General features: G+C 43.1%; 1 protein-coding gene across 4 annotated transcripts in view; it reads right to left on the reverse strand.

Annotated features, from left to right (window-relative positions):
* MPPED2 (metallophosphoesterase domain containing 2) overlaps positions 1-27,099 on the reverse strand; it is a 289,645-nt gene that overhangs the window by 207,270 nt on the left and 55,276 nt on the right. For all 4 annotated transcript variants that reach the window (XM_069740571.1, XM_069740572.1, XM_069740574.1 and 1 more), the window contains exon 3: positions 4,276-4,457. In XM_069740571.1, the coding sequence (XP_069596672.1) occupies positions 4,276-4,457 (182 nt within the window). The remainder of the gene's footprint in view (positions 1-4,275; positions 4,458-27,099) is intronic.

Raw genomic sequence — 27,099 nt, forward strand, 5'->3', positions numbered from 1 at the left:
TTCACCCCAGGAGCTTTTTTTGGCTTTACGTTTTAGTTTTTTGCTCCCCTTCTTCTCAGAGCCATAACGTGTTTATTTTTCGGTCAATATTGCCATGTGAGGACTTGTTTTTCATAGACACCAAACATGTCTAGGTACTTTTTTATCTAAGTGGTGAAAAAAAAAAATTACCCCCTCCCCCCCCACAAAAAAGAAAAAATTGTGCCATTTTCCGATACCCGTAGCGTCTCCATTTTTCGTGATCTCGGGTTGGGTGAGGGCTTATTTTTTGTGTGCCAAGCTGACTTTTTTTTTTTTATAGTATATTCGTGCAGATACGTTCTTTTAAATCGCCCGTGACCAAAAACACATAATTCTGGCATTTTTACTTTTTTTCTAGCTACGTGGTTTAGCGATGAGGTTAATCCTTTTTTATATTGATAGATCAGGAGATTCTGAACGTACCAAATATGTGTAGGTTTGATTTTTTTTTATCGTTTTACTTTGAATGGGGGGATGGGGTGATTTGAACTTTTAATATTTTTTTACTTTATTTTTATTTTTTTTAACTTTTGGCATGCTTCAATAGTCTCCATGGAAGACTAGAAGCTGCCATAACCTGATTGGCTCTGCTACATAGAGGAGATGATCAGATCGCCTCTATGTAGCAGAATTACTTGCTATGAGTACCGACCACTGGGTGGTGCTCAAAGCAAGCCGGCACTGACAACCATAGCGGTGTCCAGGAGACCTCCGGTTGTCATGCCAATACACCGGTGACCTGCGATCATGTTAAGAGGGGTCACCGTTGGGCGGATTTCCAGGGTTTGACAGGGGCATTTAACTGGTTAATAACCACGGGTGGATCGCAATTCCACCTGCGGATATTGTGGGCACATGTCAGCTGTTCAAAACAGCTGATATGTCCCAGGAAAGATGTGGGCTCCGTCGGTGAGCCCACATCAAAGGGACAAAGTCAGACATCGGTGTAAATATACACCTGATGACGGAAAGGGGATAAACAAATGGGGAAACTCCAATCCCTTAAGGAAACAGGGGTGTAAAGATGGCGGTGATAGAGAGTGCGACAGACTAGTCCCTTGTGAGAGGGGGGCCTATTGATGCCAGCAGCCATTTTATCTGGTTACGAGGCCAAGGACACTCATTCAGCCAACATGTATAGCGTCACAGAGACCGGCCAGGTCCCTGTACTTCAATACACGCCGACGGCCAATCGGAGGCTGGCAACTGACATCATGTGCAATTAATTGCTCTCTCAAGTCAGCTGACGACTTCTGCACCGACTTGGAAGAGGACACTGCACGTCATGGAAGAGGGAGCAATTGTTTTGTTTTTTTTCTATTTGGTGGAGAACAGCTACAGAACAGGGACATTATTACTAGAAGAAACACAGAATGGGGCATATAATGCCAGGATCGGGGACATATATTATTGAAAGGAGCTCAGAACGGGGCACATTATACCAGGATGGTGGACATACAGAGGGGAAAATAAGTATTTTGATGATATTGCAAGGTTTCCCACAAACAAACAATGCAGAGGTCTGTAATGTTTATCGCAGGTACACTTCAACTGTGAGACAGAATATTTAAAAAAAATCCACAAAAATACATTGTATGATTTTTACATAATTAATTAGCATTTTATTGCATGAAATAAGTATGTGATACAACAGAAAAACATAACTTAATATGTGGTACATAAATGTTTGTTTGTAATCACAGAGTTCAGACGTTTCCTGTAGTTCTTGACCAAGCTTGCACATATTACAGCAGGAATTTGGGTCCACTCCTCTATACAGATCTTCTCCAGATATTTCAGGTTTCAGGGCTGTCACTGGGCAACACAGTTTTACCTCCCTCCAAAGATTTTCTATTGGGTTCAGGGCTGCCGACTGGCTAGGCCACTCCAGGACCTTGAAAAGCTTCTTATGGAGCCACTTCTTAGTTGCCCTGTCTGTGTTTCGGGTCATTGTCATGCTGGAAGACCCAGGAAAGACCCATCTTCAATAGGTTGTTGGTCAAAATCTTGCAATACATGATGCCATCCATCCTCCCTTCAATGTGGTGCAGAAGTCCTGTCCCCTTTGCGGAAAAGCACCCCCGAAGTATTAGGTTTTCCCCACCATTTTGGGATGGTGTTCTTGGGGTTGTACTCATCCTTCTGCCTCCAAATATGTCAAGTGGAGTTGAAGCCAAGAAGTTTTATTTTGGTCTCATCTGACCACATGACCTTCTCCCATGCCTCCTCTGGATCATCCAGATAGTGGGCCTGGACATGTGCTGGCGTAGGCAGGGGTACCTTGAATACCCTGCAGGATTTTAATCCATAATGATGTAGTGTATTACTAATAATGTTTGAGACTGTAGTACCAGCTCTCTTCTGGTCATTGACCAGGTCCTCCAGTGCAGTTCTGGGCTAATTCCTGACCTTTCTGACAGTCATCTTGTGTTGTTTCCATTTCCTAATAATTGTGCCAACAGTTGTTGCCTTCTTACCAAGCTCCTTGTTTATTGTCCTGTAGCCCATCCCAGCCTTGTGTAGGTCTACAGTTTCGTCCCTTGTGTCATTACATAGCTCTTTGCTGATGACCATGGTGGAGAGGTTGGAGTGTGATTGACTAAGCAGACAGGTGTCTTTTATACAGGTAAAAAGTTCAAACAGGTGCAATTAAGACAGGCAATGAGTGCAGAGTAGGTGGCTTCTAAAAGAAAAACTAACAGGTCTGTGAGAGACAGAATTCTTGCTGGTTGGTAGGAGATCAAATACATTATTACCGTATTTAAAAATCATGCAATGTGATTTTCTGGTTTTTATTATTAGATTCTGTCTCTCACAGTTGAATTGTACATTCTATAAAAATGTCAGACCTTCTCCATTCTTTGTATGTGGGAAAACTTGGAAAATTGGCAGTGTCAAACATGGATTTTCCTCACTGTACATTACTGGAAGGGGCCCAGGATGGAGACATTATACTGCGATCAACTATGTAGCATTTGAATTTTAAGCATACATTGCAATTCTTTAACGTAGGTAAATAGGATTTTTTTTTTTTTACGCTTGTGAACTTAGCGTTGTGTTTTTTATTCTGCAAGATAATTGTGAATGGGCATCCTGAAAAGTGCCAACTTCATGATTATAATGCAGTCTCCACAAACTGCTGACTATCAGATGAATGAGAACAATGCTCATTCATTGGGAGAAATGATCCTTTTGCGCAGCGCAAAATGTAATAGGGTTCGGCAGTGCATTGTCCGGTGTATAGAGAAGCCACACTGCTGAGAACTATGGCAGCCTGTGTGTACTGTGTGCACATTGGACTGCCTTTGTTAACAAGCATCTAAATCACCGCTGATTGGTAAAGGTTTACTGATCAGTGGTCGTATCGCTCATCCAGTTGGTCCGTGTTAACGGATCCCTCTATGCATGAGGAATTCGTCAGATGGTATTTTCTACCTTCCTCACTGAAGCAGCTCATCCACCCAATATGTTCATCAACCCAGTAAATCAACTGAAAGAGGAAAATTCATGTACTGTAATAGGCAGATGCCCTGGGAAAGGGCTTCTAACTTAATAAATTACCGAGGCACTACCACTTGTTTTGAGGCTTGTGTTCTTCTCACTCACTGAAGCGTTCATCATCCGCCACTGGAGGAGTCACCTTATAGGCAGCATCTACTAGAAGCAATTGCCATGAGGTCTTGCCTCTGTCTAATGACAAATGACACAAATGTTGTCACAAATAGGGGTTATCTGGAGCAAAGGTAATGGGATTTCCAGTGGCTAGATGCCAGCCATTCATGTCTCATTCACACATCTTGAATATACGCAAAAAACAAACAAAAAAAAAACAAAATGTAAAATAAAATTAAATAGCAAATAAGATATCTAAATATTATTCTGACAGCAGTGTCTTATTTTATAGTATGCGCCTATTATAAATTACAGGAAACACAGACAATGATCTTCGATAAGTGGATAGAGTTCCCTTTAGCTGCCATTTACACATCCAGCCTGGTGCTTTCATATAGTTTAACTTTTGATCTTTTTTCTGCCAAGATCAGATTTTTGTTGGTGTCTTTAATAGTATGAGCACAAAAGGGAAAAAGTAGAACCGATACTTCCTTCTGGTAATTCGGCTGTAATTGCATATTTATCAGTGTTGTTAGAGGCAGACCACAGATAGAGTCAAGTGCTTACATTTAATTAGGAGACAATAAGTGAGATGGCCACATGGAGGTTAATTGGGGTCAGCGAGCAGTGACAGATCCTTACCTAACCAGTCATTAAACTTCTTAACCTCGGAAGGCAGCCCCAGCTCTGTGAAATCGCCTGTGTGCAGCAGGATGTCCCCATATGGCATCTGGATCCCATCTGTCCTGGAGTGTGTGTCAGAGACGCAGACAAAACGCGTGTGGCCCGCTGGTTTGGGAGTGTCATAAGGGATGGGGTCTACCCTGGAGCAGAGATAATTAAATGAGTGTTAGAACTTGGAGACAAGAAAGAAACAAACAGCAGCTGAAAAGGCAGAAAGCAAAGATCAATTGGAAACCTCATTAGGCACAGTTCAAGTCATAGTTTCACATTGGATAAAAAGCATGTTACAAACTCAGCAGTCCAAATACAACACGTAATATAACAATATACACTAGATTATGCGAAAGAGGTCTTGAAACCTCAGAAGGTTTGAGGGCATTTGTCACATAGACCAATAATTTGTCAGTTTACAAAAATACATGTACAATAATAAAGTGATGATCAGCATGTGACCGATTGACAGTTCTGAGGTTGGCAACTTTCATTGACCATCCATGGATTGATGATACAGGGAATGCCACCAGTTAACAATGGGCCCTACTGACTTACAATAGTGTCTGTCAGGGTATGACTGGTATCAATAATGCTCATGGTGATCAATGAGTGGAACAGGCTGCCACGAGAGCTGGTGTGTTCTCCTTCAATGGAAGTCTTCAGAAGCTGGACAGACATCGGTCAGATGGTTTAGTGAATCCTGCATTGACCAGGGGGTTGGACACGATGACCCTGGAGGTCCCTTCCAATTCTAACATTGTAGGATTCTACGTAGCTCTATTTGCTTTAGTCAATCACCTGCCAGATGCACAGAATATAGCACAATCCAAAAAGTCAGATCTAGCACATCAAAAATATATACACTTTTGGCCCCGATTCATCAAGTCTGGCATTCACACCGGTCTAGATGAGGAGGGGTGCTGGAGTCAGACGCTCCCGATTCATGAAAAGGGGTTAGAGGTATGTGAAAGAATGTATGTCTTGCCAAAAATCCTCCTCCACTTCCTGCAGGAATAAGATTTATGGCGTAGTGAACGCCACGTCTCAGCGTGAGTCTGACAAGAGTGGTCGCCAAGCTCTTAACCCGCCCACTTTGTCAGAGCTGGGCAAAAATGGAGTTAGAAGTGAACATGCCAAAAGTCGTAATATGTTAGCAAAGCCTGGAGTTGTGCCAAAAGGATATGACTTTTTGAAGTTTTTCATGCAAGTGCACGGACTTTGATGAATCAGGACATTTTTTTATACAGAATATTTTACGATCAATTTTACAAAAGAAAAATAAAGGGACCAATACATGAAGACTGTTCTAATCAACTGATTACTCATGTTATCTGCCCCTGTCAATGTGAGTAACATGATTTGCAAGAGGGGAGTGTTTATAAAGCTCTGCCTCCCTGGCAAAGCGCAGTAAGCCAAGTGTAAGCTTCATCAGCGCTCTGTGAATGCCAAGGGAAACAGCGGTGGAATAGGACTCCGTCAACCTTTAACAAAGCATTTATGTAGTGCTCAGATTGCCATTACAGCTGGCTGAGCCTTATGTCACCGCTGGGGTGTGTGTAGTACACAGATAAAGCTAGGGGGCGCACTTCCTGCGCAGTGTCAGGGAGGCAGAGATTTGGAAAAAAGTCATCAGTGATGCAGCTCTTGTAAATTTTGCTACTCATGCCCTGAGAGGCGTTATAACATGACTAGTGGGAGGACAAGTCTGGGTGAAAACAATGCCACCATGACTAGTCAATCACTAATCAGCATACCACCAGCAGTGTTATAAAACTGATTTTTGCACATTGCAAAAAACTATTAGAGAATAAAATAGAATTATTAGGGATGGTATTAACATGATAAATAAATGGTGGCGGTTCGAGGGCACCTGGGCAAGCTGTCAGGTTCCCAGCTAACACCTATACTGCCCACACAGACTATGGTTTTGTTAATTTGTAATGTCTATCCTATCTGTAGTAAACAATCTTAGCTGCAGACTAATACAACTTCGTAGAAAATTTTGAAGACAGGAAAGATTTCAGCAGCTTCTATATCTATATTGCCCACCGTCAAGGTCACCATGGGGACTAATAAATTGGCTGTGGTGACTGGTGGCTATCTGCCGCTCATGCGGTCAGCATGAAGTTCCATCAATCCCAGAAGAACCAGTCAGTCAGATTGTGGAGAGCATATCCTGCTTTGTTCTTGGTTTAGAGAAACCAATGGAGAAAGCTACAAGCACCACCACAGACATTCTTCCCAGTAGAGACAGACGTTTAGGTTTGGTGCTGCAGTGTCTTTCTGAGGGAACGCGCTCTACTGAAGTGGGCAACACTACACACAACTACAGATAGATTTCTTATACATTACACACAGCTAGATTTGTGAATCAGCCTTCAGTTGAGTCTGGAGCCAGTTTTGAATATTGGCGCCGGTGACTTAAAACTTTTGTAGTTGGCTCCTAGGTCTCGCTTACATTTTTTCCCAGGTCGTTGTTACATACAGCCTTCATCCAATCTGGTCTATTTCCATTTCCTTCGGCTACTCGGCAGGCCCACATTTTAACACCACTAGGCTCATGAAAATTGTACAATATTTTATTGCTGCCTTCCACTGGCATTATCCTGTATTATATTAAAACCCTTCATAAAAAAGGCATATTATTCTAAATTTATTAGGATTTGGGAAATATGAAAGAAATGTATAATTGCGCTTCACGCTCACAGAAAGCTAGTGGGACTTCATTAAACTATTTTTAATCTTTAACATCCGAGTTTTGTGTCTGTTATTATGCAAGGCTCGGTTTAACTCGGTGCTTGGGAAGCCAATCGTTACAGAACACAGAATCACGGATCAGATTTCATTACGGGAACCAAACATCTGCGCTGAGATCTGTCACAGACACGTGAAGTTGTGGAGGAAGCCGGTCACGAGATCTGCCACACAATAAACCCAGATGTACAATGTACAAAAATGGATTGCAAAACTTTATAGGAAAGTACTCAAGGCAGCATATATGTACATAAGGTTCTATAGAAGCAGGAAAATAATGAGTAAACTTATACTTAACAGGTAATAAGAGATGATATATATGGATTTCATTGCTGAATTAAGGAACCCAGTGCTCATAATTCACCATTAAGTAAAATGGAACCACCAGCCTTCTGAGAAAGTTTGGCAAGTTGGCACACGTAGAAGTGGTACAATGCTTCAACTCTGCCTGAGTGATCATCAGGGATCCATCAATGATTGCATGTTCTACTAATAGATCACAATGTCTATTTGAGATCCCACTTATAAAAAAATAGATGGAAGGTTCTGCCAAAACTAAAAAACTAATCATCATTAAAAAAAAAAAAAAGATAGAGAGTAGGGAGGACGGAAGGTGGAAAGCAGGGGATTATGCTATAGACTCCACCTTCATACCTTGGTTATGGGTGATTTGTTGCATTTCATATTACAATGTAAGTTATTCCATATTCTGCATCTTAAATTGCTCGTCTGGTATAGAAAAAGTCAGTTGAACACACAATATAGGCAGTCTAATGTGTACTGGGGTCTACTTACCCTCCTATGACAGATTATGTTGGGGAGGAGAACCTTTTGTGCTCCTGAAGAATATCCATGGCCGGAGGAAAGTGTCTACGGCGCAATCATAGAGAATACCTGAGCGCTTAGATGAGATGAATGTTCATGTGTATGGGGGAGCCGGGAGAGATCGTGGTCGCCCAGACAATTGTTTGGCTAAGGGTACCGTCACACAGTGCAATTTTGATCGCTACGACGGCACAATTCGTGACTTTCGAGCGATATAGTTACGAGATCGCAGTGTCTGACACGCTCCTGCGATCAGGGACCCCGCTGAGAATCGTACGTCGTAGCAGATCGTTTGAAACTTTCTTTCGTCGTCTAGTGTCCCGCTGTGGCGGCATGATTGCATGGTGTAACATATATCGTATACGATGTGCGCATAGTAACCAACGGCTTCTACATCGCACATACGTCATGAAATTATCGCTCCAGCGTCGTAGATTGCAAAGTGTGACAGCAGTCTACGACGCTGGAGCGATATTGTTACGACGCTGGAGCGTCACGGATCGTACCGTCGTAGCGATGAAAATTGCACTGTGTGACGGTACCCTAACAGTTTCTAATGTATTTGGGGTCTATACATCATGTGATAAGCTTTTCTAAGGTGACAAATTAAAATAGCTAAAAGTTTTTCTTTTCATTCATAAACTTAGATAATATTCTTAGGAATAATATATACTATAAATGAGTCTGTATACACATCTCATGTCAAAGACTAAGACCACCAGCAAAGATCACTAGAACAGCCACTGTGATTAAGACAGTAATGTACACATCCATCAATCACAGAACACAGCACTTTCTACCATTTACTACTTGTGTTTAACTGGGAAGAAACCCTATACAAATGTGCAGATGTGCGGTCAGAGAGAAGTATGGCTGATGGGGGCATTAGGTCCAAAAGAAATCAAATATACAAAAAACAAAACAGAGCTTGTGATGAAATAGAAGTTACATTTCATCATGAACAAAACACAAATCGGCAGCAGGTTTCTGCAGTAATGGAATCATTTATCAACAGATTCCTTTACAGTAGAACATATCCTTTTTTATTTAACAAAAAATACTGCAGATGGAGTGTAAAAAACAGAAAACTTTACATGCATTCCCTTTAAGAAACTTTTCTAATTAATTCTGTCAGTAGGTTTTTGCTACCTCATCTGAGAGCAGCCTGATGTAGGAAAAGTGAAGCTGAATCCAACAATGTGTCACTTAGATTACTGGGTGCAGCAGTTCTGACACAGAGCTGTTAGATTTAGAATGAAGCAGAGCTGAGGAAGCTAACCCCGCCCACACCAGGCTCTCTGTGTACAAAGACCATAGACAGTGAGCTGCTTAGTTGCAGGGCCAGTCAGCAATGTTAATCTCTTAGTGATAAATCCTTCACAGTTAGGCTTCTTTCACACTTCCGTCTTGAGATGTCCTTCATAATGCGTGGGCGCGACGTATCGACGGACGTTGAAAAAAGATTGGCAAACGGATGTAACCTGACAGATGCGTCGAATTTGGTAGTACGTGAATTTCATAAAATTCGATAGAGAGAGAGAGAGACAGGAAGAGAGAGGCAGAGAGAGACGTGCTCAGAACTAAAAAAACGGGATATGTCGCTGGCTACCAGTGTGTGACGGTCAGCGACGGATCCTGCATCCATAGGCTTCCATAATAGCCAACGACGTACAGCGCAGGACCCGTCGCTGAGCGATTTTCCGACGTGCAGAAAAAAAACACAAAAACATTCCTCCGAACGTTTTCTCCACACGACAAACCGATATTTTCGAACGGATTGTGACGGATGGCCATCCGTTTCATCCATTGTGCACTGGATCCGTCGCGAATACAAGTCTATGGGAAAAAACAGGATCTTGCAGAAAAATTTGCAGGATCCTGTTTTTCAGAAATCTCTAGAATTTCGAAGGGAGGAAAAAGATGGAAGTATGAAAGAGGCCTTAGTAAACAGCAGCATGTACCTTGGCAAGTGATACATCCCTGAATTCTGTGTTTCAGCCTCTATCTCCTGCTGTTTTAGAGCATACAGAAAAAAAAACCTGTTGACATATTCTTGTTAAAGGGTTGTTCTCATCTTGAAGCTTCGTGAGAGTTTCTGTTCCCCAGCCAGCCACCTTCCCGATTGCTGGGGGGCTGGCACTCTTCTTCGGTTCAGGCGACCATCATCATGACACGGTTTGCTTTGGTGCTCCTATATAAGGCCTCTGTCTTCCCCTGCACCATTGAAAGCACTGGGATTGTAATAAGCCACTATGGCAAGCATATCAATCCCTTGTGTGTAGCAGAACGTAGGGGCTCAGCAGCTGACGACTCCTGTCAGTGTAGAAGAATGGCTGGAGCACTGTCAGAGCTCTCACCGGGGGCAATCAACTTAGGAACACAGAAAGGGGAGAATATATGAAAAAGTGATGACCAGAGGTGGCTGTTATCAAGAGAGCAGTCCCGAGCTCACAGCTTACTCACTGTAAATAATGCATACAGTAGTATATTAGCAACAGAGCATGTTCGGCCTCTATGCTAGAGCAGCAGCAATAGGCGGTCACCTTCTAATGTGTGGTATTAAAAACTACAAATCGCCAGAGTAATTTCCGGACTGACTTTGTAAGATTTACAGTGTTACTTGAAAAATGTATAAATGATCGGCTACTACATCATATTTAAAAGGAGATCATCAATCTCAAATACTGAAGACTTTCAATATGCCTTTACTATTTCACTGGTGGGGGTCTGCCTACCGTTTATAATCGGCACAATGAAGGGGTCCTTATAGGGACCGCTTCTGTACCAAGCACAATCATTCATAAACAGTGCAGGGAACACAGCTCCGGATGGAGCACTGCTGCCACTTCATTGAGCTGGCTAGCCTCCGACAGGCCAGAATTTTTCAATCACACATTGGTGGCCTATCCTAAAGAAAGACCATCAGAGATTGAGTTAAACGTTTATAAAAAGTACCGTAATAAAAAGCCATTCTGACATGGATTTCAAAGTAAATACACCGGCTTCATCAAGTCTAAAATCTAATTAGTAAGAAATGCAGTTTGCATTGTGAAATCTGGTGACAGTTCCACTTTAAAGCGAACCTGTCAGCGTGATTTTGCCAAGTAAACTACAGGCATTGTTATGTTGCCACTGATTAAAATGGTACCACAAAATGTTCCTCATCATAGAGACAGAGAGATGCTGCAATAATAGTAACTGTATGGAATAGTGCAGGAAAATGTATTTTAATATACAGTGGGTACATAGAGTATTTTTCACTCTTTCATTGCAGCCATTTGGTAAATTCAAAAAAGTTCATTTTTTTTTTCACTGTGATGCAGTGACCCATGTTACAGCCAGGGGGGCGCTGTATGTGCTCCTCAGGATAATGATAGAGGCGTATCTGTACTAGAGATAATGAAAGTGTCTGGTATGATTGCCGATATGTGTCGCAGAGGGAGTCTGCGCTGTAAGCCTGTAGTATTGTCGTTCTGAAACCTGTAGTCCCACAAGTATTTGTATAGTTAAAAGGGAGGCTTGCAGGGTTAGTCGATGAGCTGGGCTGGACTGGCTAACCACACACACCTCCCACCTATGGGGGTGGTTACAGGTACATAATGTGACCAGGGTTTGGGTCACATGTTCAGAGTGTATGCACTGGAATGGTCAGTGTGTAAAGTCATGGATGGTCTGTGTTGGAATGTCCTGGAGTGGACTGGATTTCTGGAAGCACATGGTGAGGCCATGGACTGAGAGCATGTTTGTTGGAAGTGCCTGGAACTTGACTTCCTGAATAGCGCACGGAGAGTCCGTATCTGCAGAGCCTGTGATGCCTACTGTGTTGGGGAAGCTACAGTTCCGACTGCGGGTCTGGACTATCTGAAGTGCCCTGGTCACAAGGACAGTGATTCCAGTTCAGCAGCTTCCCTGGGAACCAGGACTGACAGGAGTCCGTATGTGGAGCAGGAGCTCCTGTAAGGTAACTCCAGATAAATGGGGTTACGGGCATAGAAGTATCTGCTATTGGAACAGACTGTCAGTGCTTATGATGTTCCATTGATGTAAATAATGAACTGATCGTGTTGCAGTTTATGATGTTTAATAGTGATGAGCGAATATACTCGTTACTCGAGATTTCCTGAGCACGCTCGTGTGTCCTTGGAGTATTTTTTAGTGCTTTGAGATTTAGTTTTTATTGCCGCAGCTGAATGATTTACATCTGTTAGCCAGCATAACTACATGTGGAGGTTGCCTGGTTGCTAGGGAATCCCTACATGTACTTATGCTGGCTAACAGATGTAAATCATTCAGCTGCAGCAATAAAAACTAAATTTCCGAGCACTAAAAAAATACTCGAAGGACATCCGAGCGTGCTCGGGAAATCTCAAGTAACGAGTATATTTGCTCATCACTAATGTTTAATAAACCGGATAGACTGTTTTTGTGAGAAAACGTGCATGAGTGCTTTAATCCCGTTGCCAAGCGAGTGTCCCCCAATCCTCTCAGGTAGGGCTATCTCACATCACATTAATTGTCACTCTGCACTTCATCTTGACTGAAAAAACAAAATGTAGTATTATTTGCAAATTTATTAGAAAAAGAAAAACTGAAATATCACATGGTCATAAGTATTCAGACCCTTTGCTTAGACACTCATATGTAAAGGTACCTTCACACTAAACGACGCTGCAGCGATCCAGACAACGATCCGGATCGCTGCAGCATCGCTGTTTGGTCGCTGGAGAGCTGTCACACAGACCGCTCTCCAGCGACCAACGATGCCGGTAACCAGGGTAAACATCGGGTTACTAAGCGCAGGGCCGCGCTTAGTAACCCGATGTTTACCCTGGTTACCATCCTAAAAGTAAAAAAAAACAAACGCTTCATACTTACCTTCCGCTGTCTGTCCTCGGCGCTCTGCTTCTCTGTACTGGCTGTGAGCACAGCGGCCGGAAAGCAGAGCGGTGACGTCACCGCTCTGCTTTCCGGCCGCTGTGCTCACAGTGAGTGCAGGAAAGCACAGTGCCGGAGGACAGACAGCTAAAGGTAAGTATGAAGCGTTTGTTTTTTTTACTTTTAGGATGGTAACCAGGGTAAACATCGATTTACTAAGCGCGGCCCTGCGCTTAGTAACCCGATGTTTACCCTGGTTACCAGCGAAGACATCGCTGAATCGGTGTCACACACGCCGATTCAGCGATGTCAGCGGGAGAGCCAGCGACCAAATAAAGTTCTGGCCTTCTAGCCCCGACCAACGACATCACAGCAGGATTCTGATCGCTGCTGCGTGTCAAACTGAACGATATCGCTAGCGAGGACGCTGCAACGTCACGGATCGCTAGCGATATCGTTTAGTGTGAAGGTACCTTTAGTCACATGCTGTCCATTTCCTTGTGATCCTCCTTGAGATGGTTCTACTCCTTCATTGGAGTCAAGCTGAGTTTAATTAAACTGATAGAACTTGATTTGGAAAGGCACACACCTGTCTATAGAAGACCTCACAGTTCACAGCGCATGTCAGACCAAATGAGAATCATGAGGTCAAAGGAACTGGTCCAGGAGCTGAGACAGAATTGTTGCAAGGCACAGATCTGGCCAAGGTTACAAAAGAATTTCTGCAGTACTCAAGGTTACTAAGAGCACAGTGGCCTCCATAATCCTTAAATGGAAGAAGTTTGGGACCACCAGAAGTCTTCCTAGACCTGGCCGTCCAGCCAAACTGACCAATCGTGGGAGAAGAGCCTTGGTGAGAGCGGGAAAGAAGAACCCCAAGATCACTGTGGCTGCGCTCCAGAGATGCAATAGGAAGATGGAGAAAGTTCCACACAGCCAGCTGTCACTGCAGCCCTCCACCAGTCGGGCCTTTATGGCAGAGGGGCCTGTTGGAAGCCTCTCCTCAGTGCAATACATATGAAAGCCTGCATAGAGTTTGCTAAAAAACACATGAAGGACTCCCAGACTATGAGAAATAAGATTCCCTTGTCTGATGAGATGAAGACAGACCTTTTTGGTGATTTTTTTAAGCGGTGTGTGTGGGAAAAGCCAGGCACTGCTCATCACCTGACCAATACAATCTCAACAGTGAAACATGATGGTGGCAGCATCATGCTATGGGGGTGTTTTTCAGCTGCAGGGACAGGACGACTGGCTGTCAATGAAGAAAACATGAATGCGGCCAAGAACGGAGATATCCTGGATGAAAATCTCGTTCACCTTCAAATAAGAAAATGACGCAAAGCACACAGATAAGACAACAAAGGAGTGGCTTCAGAACAACTCTGTGACCATTCTTGACTGTTCCAGACAGAGCCCTGACCTAAACCAATTGAGCATCTTTGAAGAGACCTGAAAATGGCTGTCCAACAATGTTCACCATCCAACCTGACGGAACTGGAGAGGATCTGCAAGGAAGAATGGCAGAGGATCCCCAAATCCAGGTGTGAAAAACTTGTTGCATCATTCCCAAGAAGACTCATGGCTGTACTAGCTCAAAAGGTGCTTCTACTCAATACTAAGCAAAGGGTCTGAATACTTATGGCCATGTGATATTTCAGTTTTTCTTTTTTAATAAATTTGCAAAAATTTCTACATTTGTGTGTTTTTTTTCAGTCAACAGTGTAGAGTGTACATTAATGTGAGAAAATTAACTTTTTTTGAATTTACCAAATGGCTGCAATGAAAAAGAGTGAAAAATTTAAAGGGGTCTGAATGCTTTCCGTACCCACTGTAAGCTGAAAATAAATTGTTGGCCTGGAGGAAGTAGGCATCCTTGTAAGATGGATGGAGAATGCACAAGATAGAGAAAAGTCTGCCATGACTGAAATTACATGCTCTATAACTAAATCACAGTACTGATTTCAATAAATGGGGTATTTATAAAGGTGACTGAATTTTCTTTGGGGTCTACGACAAACGCTCTACCCAGAAGATAGCAAATTCTCACATTCAAGAACAGCTTGGTTTATGCTTATCCATGTAGAAATTGTCTGCACCGTCTTGAACTCCATTATCGCATTCAGTTATATTATTTGCTAGCCGGGCAAACAGGATAAAGCCACTGTATATAATAATAAATCCGCAGTAATTATATTTACCTGTACGGCAGACTCTTCTATATTATTATTGTTTATCTACACAGGAAAAAAAGTGTCATCAGGAGAGGCCAATACCCTGTATAAATATATATACAGCTCAAAGCCAAAATCTCGTTCCAGGCTTTTTATTAGAAGGGTTTGTAAGGGGCATAAGGTCATCCATAGCAATTTGGGGAAAGTCAGGCTTATGCTCAATTGTGTAAGCTGCGCTTCCTAGGCAGGAAATAACGCACCTGCACAGCGTGCACAAGTAGCGGACTTTATTTCTTTGTGAAACAGAACTTTGGCTTTCTGTGATTTTCTTTAGATTCCAGATGCTCCTTTTCCACCATCTATTGAAATTGCATGTCTAATCTGCAATTTTTATTCTGAAAATCTAAATGGGTTCAAAACTCTGCTCTGATTAACTTTACAATATATTTCTAGCAGTCAGAGCTTCATTCAACAAAAGGGAGTCTGTCCATTAAACCAATAACATGACTTTCTGGCTCTTGAAAGATGTCCAATTGCTTCGAAAGCTTTTGAAACATATGATAGTGAGCCCCGGTGGGCAGTGTGATGAGTAAACCATATTCTTCTAATATTGGCAGGCTGCTCGATTATTGTCAAACTCTTTTCAGAACTGTAATACATAATGTAGACTTGCATGCACATTTTCTATATATGCTGTGTGCAGATTTGACTGATTTAAGGCAATCTGTCAGCAGGGTTTTGCTATATAATCTGACAGCAATATGTGTAAGAGAGAGACCTCGATTCCAGGGATATATCATTTAGTATACTTACTGTATAAAGTCAATATTCTAACTAAATAACTAGGGGGCAAGTGTGGGGCTGCTGAGAGTGTTTCTAGTTGAAAACCAACAAAAGGAGTACCAATGACACCAAAAAATAAAACATAACCTTTATTAAATTTACACAAACAAGGTCACAAAGTGTAATAAGAAATTCAAAATATTCAACATTATTTTGAATTTCCTACTACACTTTAAGTGACCTTGATTGTTTGTGTAAATTATTTAATAAAGGTTATATTTTTTTTGTGTGTCATTGGTACTTCCTTTTGCTGGTTTTTAATATGCTCTGTTTGGAGTATTGCACCAGTTATTGTACTGTACTGACTTAATTGGAGAGTTAAATAATTGAACCATGCTCTCGGCCTTTGACAATAGAACTTGCTTTTTGATTATTGTATTTGCTAGCGTTTCTACTTTGCACCGTGACAGAGAGAGATGATAACCAGTGCTGGGGAAGTGGTTGGACTAGCAGACATGAGGCCAGTTGTCCTATAATCCTAATATCGTGCTGATAACACATTGATAGATTGTATTAAAACAGCAAAAAACAGCACAGTAAGTGACATCATTTGGATCAGTGTCTCAACTCCTACATTATGTTGTAATCAGATTACATAGCAGAATCCTGGTAACACATTCCTTTTAAACCCTTAACGTCCCAGCCTTAGAAGTTTGGATATGCCCTGGCGATTTTGTGCACATAGGAGCTGGGCACGCAATCGCCACAGGCTGTTCAGCAAACATCACAGCTGACATTTGGCTCTCAGAGTCTGAAGAGGTGCCTGTTAAGGTCAATGTTCATGGCTCCACCATAAGAAAGACTGGGCAAAAATAGCCTGCATGGCAGAGTTGCAAAACGAAAACCACTGCTGAGCAATCTACTATATAATTGTCTAAGGGTCACTTCCGTCTGTCTTCCTGTCTGTCACGGATATTTATTGGTCGCGGCCTCTGTCTGTCATGGAAATCCAAGTCACTGATTGGTCGTGGGTGTTTTGCCTCGACCAATCAGCGACGGGCACAGTCCGCCGGCAAAATGGCTGCTCCTTCCTCCCCGCAGTCAGTGCCCGCTCCATACTCCCCTCCAGTCAGCCCTCACACAGGGTTAGTGCCAGGGTTAATGGATCGCGGTGTGATGCACTCCATTAAAGGGACACTGTCACCTGAATTTGGAGGCAACAATCTTCAGCCATGGAGGCGGGGTTTTGGGGTTTTTGATTCACCCTTTCCTTACCCGCTGGCTGCATGCTGGCTGCAATATTGGATTGAAGTTCATTCTCTGTCCTCCGTAGTACACGCCTGCACAAGGCAATCTTGTCTTGCGCAGGCGTGTAGTATGGAGGACAGAGAATGAATTTCAATCCAATATTGCGGCCAGCATGCAGCCAGCGGGTAAGGAAAGGGTGAATCAAAAACCCCAAAACCCCGCCTCCATGGCTGAAGATTGTTCCCTCCAAATTCAGGTGACAGTGTCCCTTTAAGGCAGCTATTAACCCTGTGTGACCAACTTTTTACTATTGATTGTTGTGAATTCTGTGGTCAGGCTCCCTCCTGTGGTCATGAGTGGTACTTTGGCTGGTTCTGTCCATGAGCTTCCTTTGGTGGATGTGAGTGGGGCTGCGGCTTCTGAGTTTCCTTCCTCAGGTGACGAGGTTAAGTCGTTAGGTGCTGTTCTATTTAACTCCACCTAGTTCTTTGTTCCTGGCCTCGAGTCAATGTTCCAGTATTGGTCTTGCTCTCTCCTGGATCGTTCTTGTGGCCTGTCTGCCCTGCATAAGCTAAGTTCTGCTTGTGTTACTTTTGTTTGCTATTTTTTCTGTCCAGCTTGCTATATTGGTTTGTTTTGCTTGCTGGAAGCTCTGGGACGCAGAGGGAGCACCTCCGTACCGTTAGTCGGTGCGTAGGGTCTTTTTGCGCCCTCTGCGTGGTTGTTTGTAGGTTTTTGTGCTGACCGCAAAGCTATCTTTCCTATCCTCGGTCTATTCAGTAAGTCGGGCCTCACTTTGCTAAAATCTATTTCATCTCTGTGTTTGTATTTTCATCTTTACTCACAGTCATTATATGTGGGGGGCTGCCTTTTCCTTTGGGGAATTTCTCTGAGGCAAGGTAGGCTTATTTTTCTATCTTCAGGGCTAGCTAGTTTCTCAGGCTGTGCCCGAGGCGCCTAGATCTGGTCAGGAGCGCTCCACGGCTACCTCTAGTGTGGTGTGATAGGATTAGGGATTGCGGTCAGCAGAGTTCCCACGTCTCAGAGCTCGTCCTATGTTATTAGTAGCTATCAGGTCATTTTCAGTGCTCTTAACCACCAGGTCCATTTTAGTTCTAAATCACCAGTTCATAACAGTACTGGAGGCCCAAAGTACTAATGCTTCTCAATAGAGGGAAAAGAGAAGTTCTGAGACCATTTTTTTTTCTCTGCACTGTGTTTTGTCTTTCTTTTCTCCTAGACATTTGGGTGGTTCAGGACACAGGTGTAGTGATGGACATTAAAGGCCTGTCTTCTGGTGTTGATCATCTCACTGCAAGAGTACAAAATATTCAAGACTTTGTGGTTCAGAATTCTATGTTAGAACCTAGAATTCCTATTCCTGATTTGTTTTCTGGAGATAGAGCTAAGTTTCTGAGTTTTAAAAAAAATTGTAAACTATTTCTGGCTTTGAAACCCTGCTCCTCTGGTGACCCAGTTCAACAAGTTAAGATCATTATTTCTTTATTACGTGGCGACCCTCAAGACTGGGCATTTTCCCTTGCGCCAGGGAATCCTGCATTATGTGATATTGATGCGTTTTTTCTGGCGCTCGGATTGCTGTATGATGAACCTAATTCAGTGGATCAGGCAGAGAAAAATTTGCTGGCTCTGTGTCAGGGTCAGGATGAGGTAGAGATATATTGTCAGAAGTTTAGGAAGTGGTCTGTGCTCACTCAATGGAATGAATGTGCGCTGGCAGCAATTTTCAGAAAGGGTCTCTCTGAAGCCCTTAAGGATGTCATGGTGGGATTTCCTATGCCTGCTGGTCTGAATGAGTCTATGTCTTTGGCCATTCAGATCGGTCGACGCTTACGTGAGCGTAAAACTGTGCACCATTTGGCGGTATTATCTGAGCATAAACCTGAGCCTATGCAATGTGATAGGACTTTGACCAGAGCTGAACGGCAAGAACATAGACGTCGGAATGGGCTGTGTTTTTACTGTGGTGATTCCACTCATGCTATCTCCGATTGTCCTAGGCGCACTAAGCGGTTCGCTAGGTCTGCCACCATTGGTACGGTACAGTCGAAATTTCTTTTGTCCGTTACTTTGATCTGCTCTTTGTCATCCTATTCTGTCATGGCATTTGTGGACTCAGGCGCTGCCCTGAATTTGATGGACTTGGAGTATGCTAGGCGCTGTGGGTTTTTCTTGGAGCATTTGCAGTATCCTATTCCATTGAGGGGAATTGATGCTACGCCTTTGGCCAAGAATAAGCCTCAGTACTGGACCCAACTGACCATGTGCATGGCTCCTGCGCATCAGGAGGATATTCGCTTTTTGGTGTTGCATAATCTGCATGATGTGGTCGTGTTGGGGTTGCCATGGCTACAAGTCCATAACCCAGTATTGGATTGGAAATCTATGTCTGTGTCCAGCTGAGGTTGTCAGGGGGTACATGGTGATGTTCCATTCCTGTCTATTTCATCATCCACCCCTTCTGAGGTCCCAGAGTTCTTGTCAGATTACCGGGATGTATTTGATGAGCCCAAGTCCAGTGCCCTACCTCCGCATAGGGATTGCGATTGTGCCATCGATTTGATTCCTGGTAGTAAATTTCCTAAAGTTCGACTGTTTAATTTGTCTGTGCCTGAGCACGCCACTATGCGGAGTTACGTAAAGGATTTTTTTTTTACTGTTGTGAATTCTGTGGTCAGGCTCCCTCCTGTGGTCATGAGTGGTACTTCGGCTGGTTCTGTGCATGAGCTTCCTTTGGTGGATGTGAATGGGGCTGCGGCTTCTGAGTTTCCTTCCTCAGGTGACGAATAGGTTGCAGCAGATTTGGACTCATGTAGTGGTTAAATTGGACATTGTCCCAGGAGAAGGCTCAACGTTTCGCTAACCGCAGGCGCTGTGTGGGTCCCCGACTTCGTGTTGGGGATTTGGTTTGGTTGTCGTCTCGTTATATTCCTATGAAAGTTTCCTCTCCTAAGTTTAAGCCTCGTTTCATTGGTCCGTATAGGATTTCTGAGGTTCTTAATCCTGTGTCTTTTCGTTTGACCCTCCCAGCTTCTTTTTCCATCCATAATGTATTCCATAGGTCATTGTTGCGGAGATACGTGGCACCTGTGGTTCCATCTGTTGATCATCCTGCCCCGGTTTTGGTTGAGGGGGGAGTTGGAGTATATAGTGGAGAAGATTTTGGATTCTCGTATTTCGAGACGGAAACTCCAGTACCTGGTTAAGTGGAAGGGTTATGGTCAGGAAGATAATTCCTGGGTCCTTGCCTCTGATGTTCATGCTGCCGATCTGGTTCGTGCCTTTCATTTGGCTCATCCTGGTCGGCCTGGGGGCTCTGGTGAGGGTTCGGTGACCCCTCCTCAAGGGGGGGGGTACTGTTGTGAATTCTGTGGTCAGGCTCCCTCCTGTGGTCATGAGTGGTACTTTGGCTGGTTCTGTCCATGAGCTTCCTTTGGTGGATGTGAGTGGGGCTGCGGCTTCTGAGTTTCCTTCCTCAGGTGACGAGGTTAAGTCGTTAGGTGCTGTTCTATTTAACTCCACCTAGTTCTTTGTTCCTGGCCTCGAGTCAATGTTCCAGTATTGGTCTTGCTCTCTCCTGGATCGTTCTTGTGGCCTGTCTGCCCTGCATAAGCTAAGTTCTGCTTGTGTTACTTTTGTTTGCTATTTTTTCTGTCCAGCTTGCTATATTGGTTTGTTTTGCTTGCTGGAAGCTCTGGGACGCAGAGGGAGCACCTCCGTACCGTTAGTCGGTGCGGAGGGTCTTTTTGCGCCCTCTGCGTGGTTGTTTGTAGGTTTTTGTGCTGACCGCAAAGCTATCTTTCATATCCTCGGTCTATTCAGTAAGTCGGGCCTCACTTTGCTAAAATCTATTTCATCTCTGTGTTTGTATTTTCATCTTTACTCACAGTCATTATATGTGGGGGGCTGCCTTTTCCTTTGGGGAATTTCTCTGAGGCAAGGTAGACTTATTTTTCTATCTTCAGGGCTAGCTAGTTTCTCAGGTTGTGCCCGAGGCGCCTAGGTCTGGTCAGGAGCGCTCCACGGCTACCTCTAGTGTGGTGTGATAGGATTAGGGATTGCGGTCAGCAGAGTTCCCACGTCTCAGAGCTCGTCCTATGTTATTAGTAGCTATCAGGTCATTTTCAGTGCTCTTAACCACCAGGTCCATTTTGGTTCTAAATCACCAGTTCATAACAATTGATGCTGCGTATGCAGCATCAATAGTAAAAAGATGTAATGTTACAAATAATAATAAAAATAATAATTAAAAAAAAACGTTATTCTCACCCTCCGATGTCGCGTTGTCCTCGGCAGTGCAAGCGGCCGCTTCCGGTGGCAAGGATGCTATGCGAGAAGGACCTACCGTGATGTCATCACAGGTCCTGCGCTCATACCAACCCTGGGACCGGAAGCTGCCGCGTGCACCGCACACAGGTGCCAGGACTACAAGGGGCCTTCGGAGGGCGAGTATGTTTAATTTTTATTTTAAGTCTTTTTTAACCAGTTACATACGTGGCTGGGCAATATACTACGTGGCTGGGCAATATACTACGTGATTGGCCAATATACTACGTGACTGGGCAGTATACTACATCGCTGTGCAATATACTGCGTGACTGAGCAATATACTACGTGGCTGGGCAATATACTACGTGGGCTGTGCAATATACTACGTGGACATGTATATTCTAGAATACCCGATGCGTTAGAATCGGGCCACCATCTAGTAAGAACATAAAAGGTTGGCTCAGTTTTGCCAGAAAACATCTTGATGATCCCCAAGACTTTTGGTAGAATACTCTGTGGCCTGGCGAGACAAAAGTTGGACTTTTGGAAGTTGTAGGTCTCATTACATCTGGTGTAAAAGTAACATTATACCAACACTAAATTATGCTGGTGGTAGTGTGATGGTCTGAGTCTGTTTGCTGCTTCGGGACCTGGAAGACTTGCTGTAGTAAATGGAACCACAAATACTGCTGTCTGCCAAAACATCCTGAAGGAGAATGGCTGGCCATCTGTTCATGGCCTCAAGCTGAAGCGCACTTGGGTTATGCAGCAGGACAATGATCCAAAACACACCAGCAAGTCCACCTCAGAATAGCCAGAGTGACCTGGTCAAAGTCCTGACCTTTATCAGATCGAGATGCTGTGGCATGACCTTAAAAAGGCGGTTCATGCTCAGAAACCCTCCAATGTGGCTGAATTACAACAATTCTGCAAAGATGGGTGGGCCAATATTTCTTCAGAGCTTTGTAAAAAGACTCATTGCCAGTTATCACAATCGCTTGATTGCAGTTTTTGCTGCTAAGGGTGGCCCAACTAGTAAAAGAGTTGTCTAGGAGTATTACATGTATTGGATGTCATTAGGTTATTTTCTATGTGACCGTTGCAGATAATCATCACCATTGACTTGCAATGGTGACCGGCTGTATGTGACAATCACCACTGTAGGAAGATAGAGACTGGCAGCAGCCCCTTGGAGGAGAGTAATGGTTGCTTTTTTTACTAATAGATGGGTATTTTGGGGTGGGAAAAAATATATTTTAAAAATAAAATCAGCACTGCAATATCTATTGATAACCCATGCAGTATACGACTAATAAGGATCAGTATAAATGCAATCTCTTTACCAAATACTGAGAAATGGCTCTCTCCATTGAGAAGCGCTGTAATGGGCACTATGAACACCCTTTTATTATGCCAATCCATAGAACACCCGTTAGGCGTCATAAACCTTAATCTTTGCAAATCTAGATAGGAAATGTGCACCAACACAAACCGCAGCGGGACACAATTTCTGGCGGCATAAGAGTTTATCAGTAAAGGAGAAATTTCAGATTGACATTCCTGACAGTATATATGAGGAAAATGCACTGCAGATCCTTGTGAAAGGCAACAGGTTAATGTCCACAAGAGGCAAGTGAATATATTTACTCCTCTCGGCAGACAGATGCTGAAACAGAATTGATCTTAGTAACCGAGAGCAGACTGCGGTCATCATCTTCCTGACTGCATTGCTCGCATCAGAAATGCCACCCAATCTCTGTCCTGTCTGACTTAAGTGAATCATCTCCAATGTTATGTGCTATATGTTGTATTGATTGTCTGTCCACAGTAGAGATGTTACGAGCCGGTGGCCTCTACAGGTAGGGAAAATATCATTGGTGGCATGAAGTAGAATTGTGGTGAGATCAGTCACAAATTTTTACAGCAAGCCTCATTTGTGAAAAATTGTGGATACTTTTGGTAGGACATGGAAAGAGATGGAGGATGACGAGGTGGGTGGAGGGTTCCACAACCTGACAAATTTACTATAATCTATGTATCAAGATACTAGGCACTCCAGCGTTCATGAAATATATTTTTTTATTAAGACAATCCTTAAATATTCAGTGACATTTTGGCCTTAAAATAAGGGCCTTCATCAAACTCGGATTGCTGAAAGTATGGCAGATCTTAGATTAGCAGAGACAATAGCAAATTAGCAAATTGCATGGTGCTGGACATTGAAATGTCACTCAATATTTTTGGATTGCCTTAATAAAAAAATATATTTCAGAATCTTTTGAGTCCTGAGTATCTTGACATTTATTTACATGGAGTGGAATCCTTGCTCGAGCACCCAGAATTTTATTCTTTTGAGTATTGTATGGCCATTACTAGTTAATGTAATTTACAGCAGAAACTTAAATCATAAGGCTATGTGCAGACATTGCGGATTTTGATGCGTTTCCGCAGTGTTTTTGGACGCGCGGAACTGCATCAAATCTGAAGTGTATCGCACCACCAATGTTAAAGGGAAATTGAGAATTGGTGTGCACATGCTGCGGAAAAACACGTGCGGATTTGCAGCGTTTTATTTTCCGCAGCATGTTCATTTTTTGACGGATCTGCAGCGTTTCTGCACCCATTGACTACTATTGAAACAGGCAAATCCGCAGGTTTAATAAGATCTGCGGTTATGCTGCGGAGTTGCGTGCGAGAAAAGCTTCAGATCGGGAGGAGGAAGAGTGTGTGAGCGGAGACTATGTGCATGGGCGGAGACTATGCGTGCATCTGTCTGCGAGTGACTAATAGTCGCATCCGGCTATGCCTGCTACAGTGACAGCTAGCCGACGATGATGGGACAGTAGTCCCATCATACTGCTACTGTGCTCAAGTGTAAAAAAAGAAAAACACATACACAGTACATACTCATCATACAGCTAATTCCCGACGCCCTCGATCACCTTTAAAAAAAAATTAAAAATAATAAACCTATAGTATACTCCCTGTTCCAACGTAATACATTTAATAACCAGTGTCCCACGACGATCTCCCGAGTAGAGCTGTCACATCGGGAGATGTGACTGCTCTCCAGGGGCCTCCAGTGATGCAATGACAGCAGGTATCCTCCCACTGTGGAGCACTCTGCCGTCAGAAGTCACTGGAGTTCCTGCTGTCACTTGTGAAATCGCTGTGTGGGAAAATTCTCATGCAGCAGTGCCGTAAAGTGAGAGCATGAATTCCAGTGAACCCTCAGTGATAACACTGCAGGAGCCATTATCTCCTTTCAGTGTGTCACTGGAGGCCATGTAAAGCGGTCAAATCTCCTGAAGTGACAGCTCTATAGGGTAGATCATCATGGGACAGTTGCTATTAAATGGATTATGTTGGAACAGGGAGTATACTGTTAATTTATTTATTATTTTTATTTTTACAGGTGATGGAGGGTGTCGCAGGAATTAGTAGTACAATAAAGATGGGAAACGGTACACGAGTCCATAACTGGCACATATGTGGCTTCCTGGCAGTGACCAGTTATCCTACTGAAGCTCACGTTAATAATGACTGACTATTCAGTAAAAAGAGGGAGACACAAAAGCGCAAATAGGGTCTTATCAAACGTTACACAAAGTTGCCCACCAAGAAAACTACTCACCTGGTGAGATTAAAGGAAGGACATATATTAATGGCGGCTGCTGCAGATCCACAGGTCAGTGCAGGACTTGATTGAAGCTCACACTTAGATAGGAGAATGGGGATGATCCTTTTTTCTCCTAAGTGTGTAATGACTGACTATGGAAGGCCAGTCTATAACAAATACTTTACACATTGATCGAGAAGGTACCTGTTCATCTTGAGCTCTCCGATTCAATCCTAGCATATTCCCACCACTGTCCACAGCAAAATTCCTAAACTCCTGTATCAGTGCTATACACCAGATAATATTGATTATTATTTTGAAAAGCTCTTTAAAAGGTTAAATAGCACAGACTTGATCTCCAACGGCAATTTGAAAGGCAATCAGACATCAGGATTTACCAGTAGAAGTAGTCAGAGAGCTTTGTCCCCCTCCAAATGTCCTATTTAACCCCTTTACCCCCAAGGGTGGTTTGCACGTTAATGGCCGGGCCAATTTTTACAATTCTGACCACTGTCCCTTTATGAGGTTATAACTATGGAACGCTTCAACGGATCCCAGTGATTCTGACAATATTTTCTCATGACATATTGTACTTCATGACAGTTGTAAAATTTCTTTGATATTTCCTGCATTTATTGGTGAAAAAAATGGAAATTTGGCAAAAATTTTGAAAATTTCGCAATTTTCCAACTTTGAATTTTTATGCCCTTAAATCACAGAGATATGTCACACAAAATACTTAAGTAACATTTCCCACATTTCTTCTTTACATAAGCACAATTTTGGAACCAGATTTTTTTTTGTTAGGGAGTTATAAGGGTTAAAAGTTGACCAGCAATTTCTCATTTTTACAACAACATTTTTTTTTTTTTAGGGCCATATCACATTTGAAGTCACTTTGAGGGGTCTATATGATAGAAAATACCCAAGTGTGATACCATTCTAAAAACGGCTCCCCTCAAGGTGAACCACATTCAAGAAGTTTATTAACCCTTCAGGTGTTTCACATGAATTTTTGGAATGTTTACAAAAAAAAAATGAACATTTCACTTTAATTTCACAAAAAATTTACTTCAGCTCCAAATTTGTTTTATTTACCAAGGGTAACAGGAGAAATTGGACCCCAAGAGTTGTTGTAAAATTTGTCCTGAGTACGCCAATACCCCATATGTGTGGGTAAACCACTGTTTGGGCGCATGGCAGAGCTCGGAAGGGAAGGAGTGCCGTTTGACTTTTCAATGTAAAATTGACTGGAATTGAGATAGGCCCCTGATGTGCCTAAACATTGAAACCACCCACAAGTGACACCATTTTGGAAAGTAGACCCCCTAAGGAACTTATCTAGATGTGTTGTGAGAACTTTGGAACTCCAAGTGTTTCATTACAGTTTATAATGCAGAGCCGTGAAAATACAAATTATTTTAAAAAATTATATTTTAGCCCCCAGTTTTGTATTTTCCCAAGGGTAACAGGAGAAATTGGATGCCAAAAGTTGTTGTCCAATTTGTCCCGAGTACGCTGATACCCCATATGTGGGTGGGAACCACCGTTTGGGCGCATGGCAGAGCTCGGAAGGAAGGAGCTCCATTTGGAATGCAGACTTAGATGGATTGGTCTGTAGGCATCACGTTGCATTTGCAGAGCCCCTGATGTACCTAAACAGTAGAAACCCCCCAAAAGTGACCCAATATTAGAAACTAGACCCCCAAAGAACTTATCTAGATGTGTTGTGAGAACTTTGAACCCCCAAGTGTTTGACTACTGTTTATAACACAGAGCCGTGAGAATAAAAAATATTATTGTTTCCACAAAAATTGTGCTTTAACCCCAGGTTTTGTATTTTCCCAAGGGTAACAGGAGAAATTGGACCCCAAACGTTGTTGTCCAATTTGTCCCGAGTACGCCGATAACCGACATGTTGGGGTAAACCCCTGTTTGAGCGCACGGGAGAGCTCGGAAGATAAGGAGCACGGTTTTACTTTTACAACGCAGAATTGGATGGAATTGAGATCGGACGCTATGTCGCGTTAGGAGAGCCCCTGATGTGCCTAAACAGTGAAAACCAACCAATTCTAACTGAAACCCTAACCCAAACACACCCCTCACCCTAATCCCAACCCTAATCCCAACCGTAAATGTAATCCAAACCCTAACTTTAGCCCCAACCCTTGCTTTCTCGCATGCCGATAGCGAATATACTGGTAAATGGCGTGCTATCGG

The sequence above is a fragment of the Ranitomeya imitator genome, chromosome 9, assembly GCF_032444005.1.
Source record: "Ranitomeya imitator isolate aRanImi1 chromosome 9, aRanImi1.pri, whole genome shotgun sequence".
Lineage (NCBI taxonomy): Eukaryota > Metazoa > Chordata > Amphibia > Anura > Dendrobatidae > Ranitomeya > Ranitomeya imitator.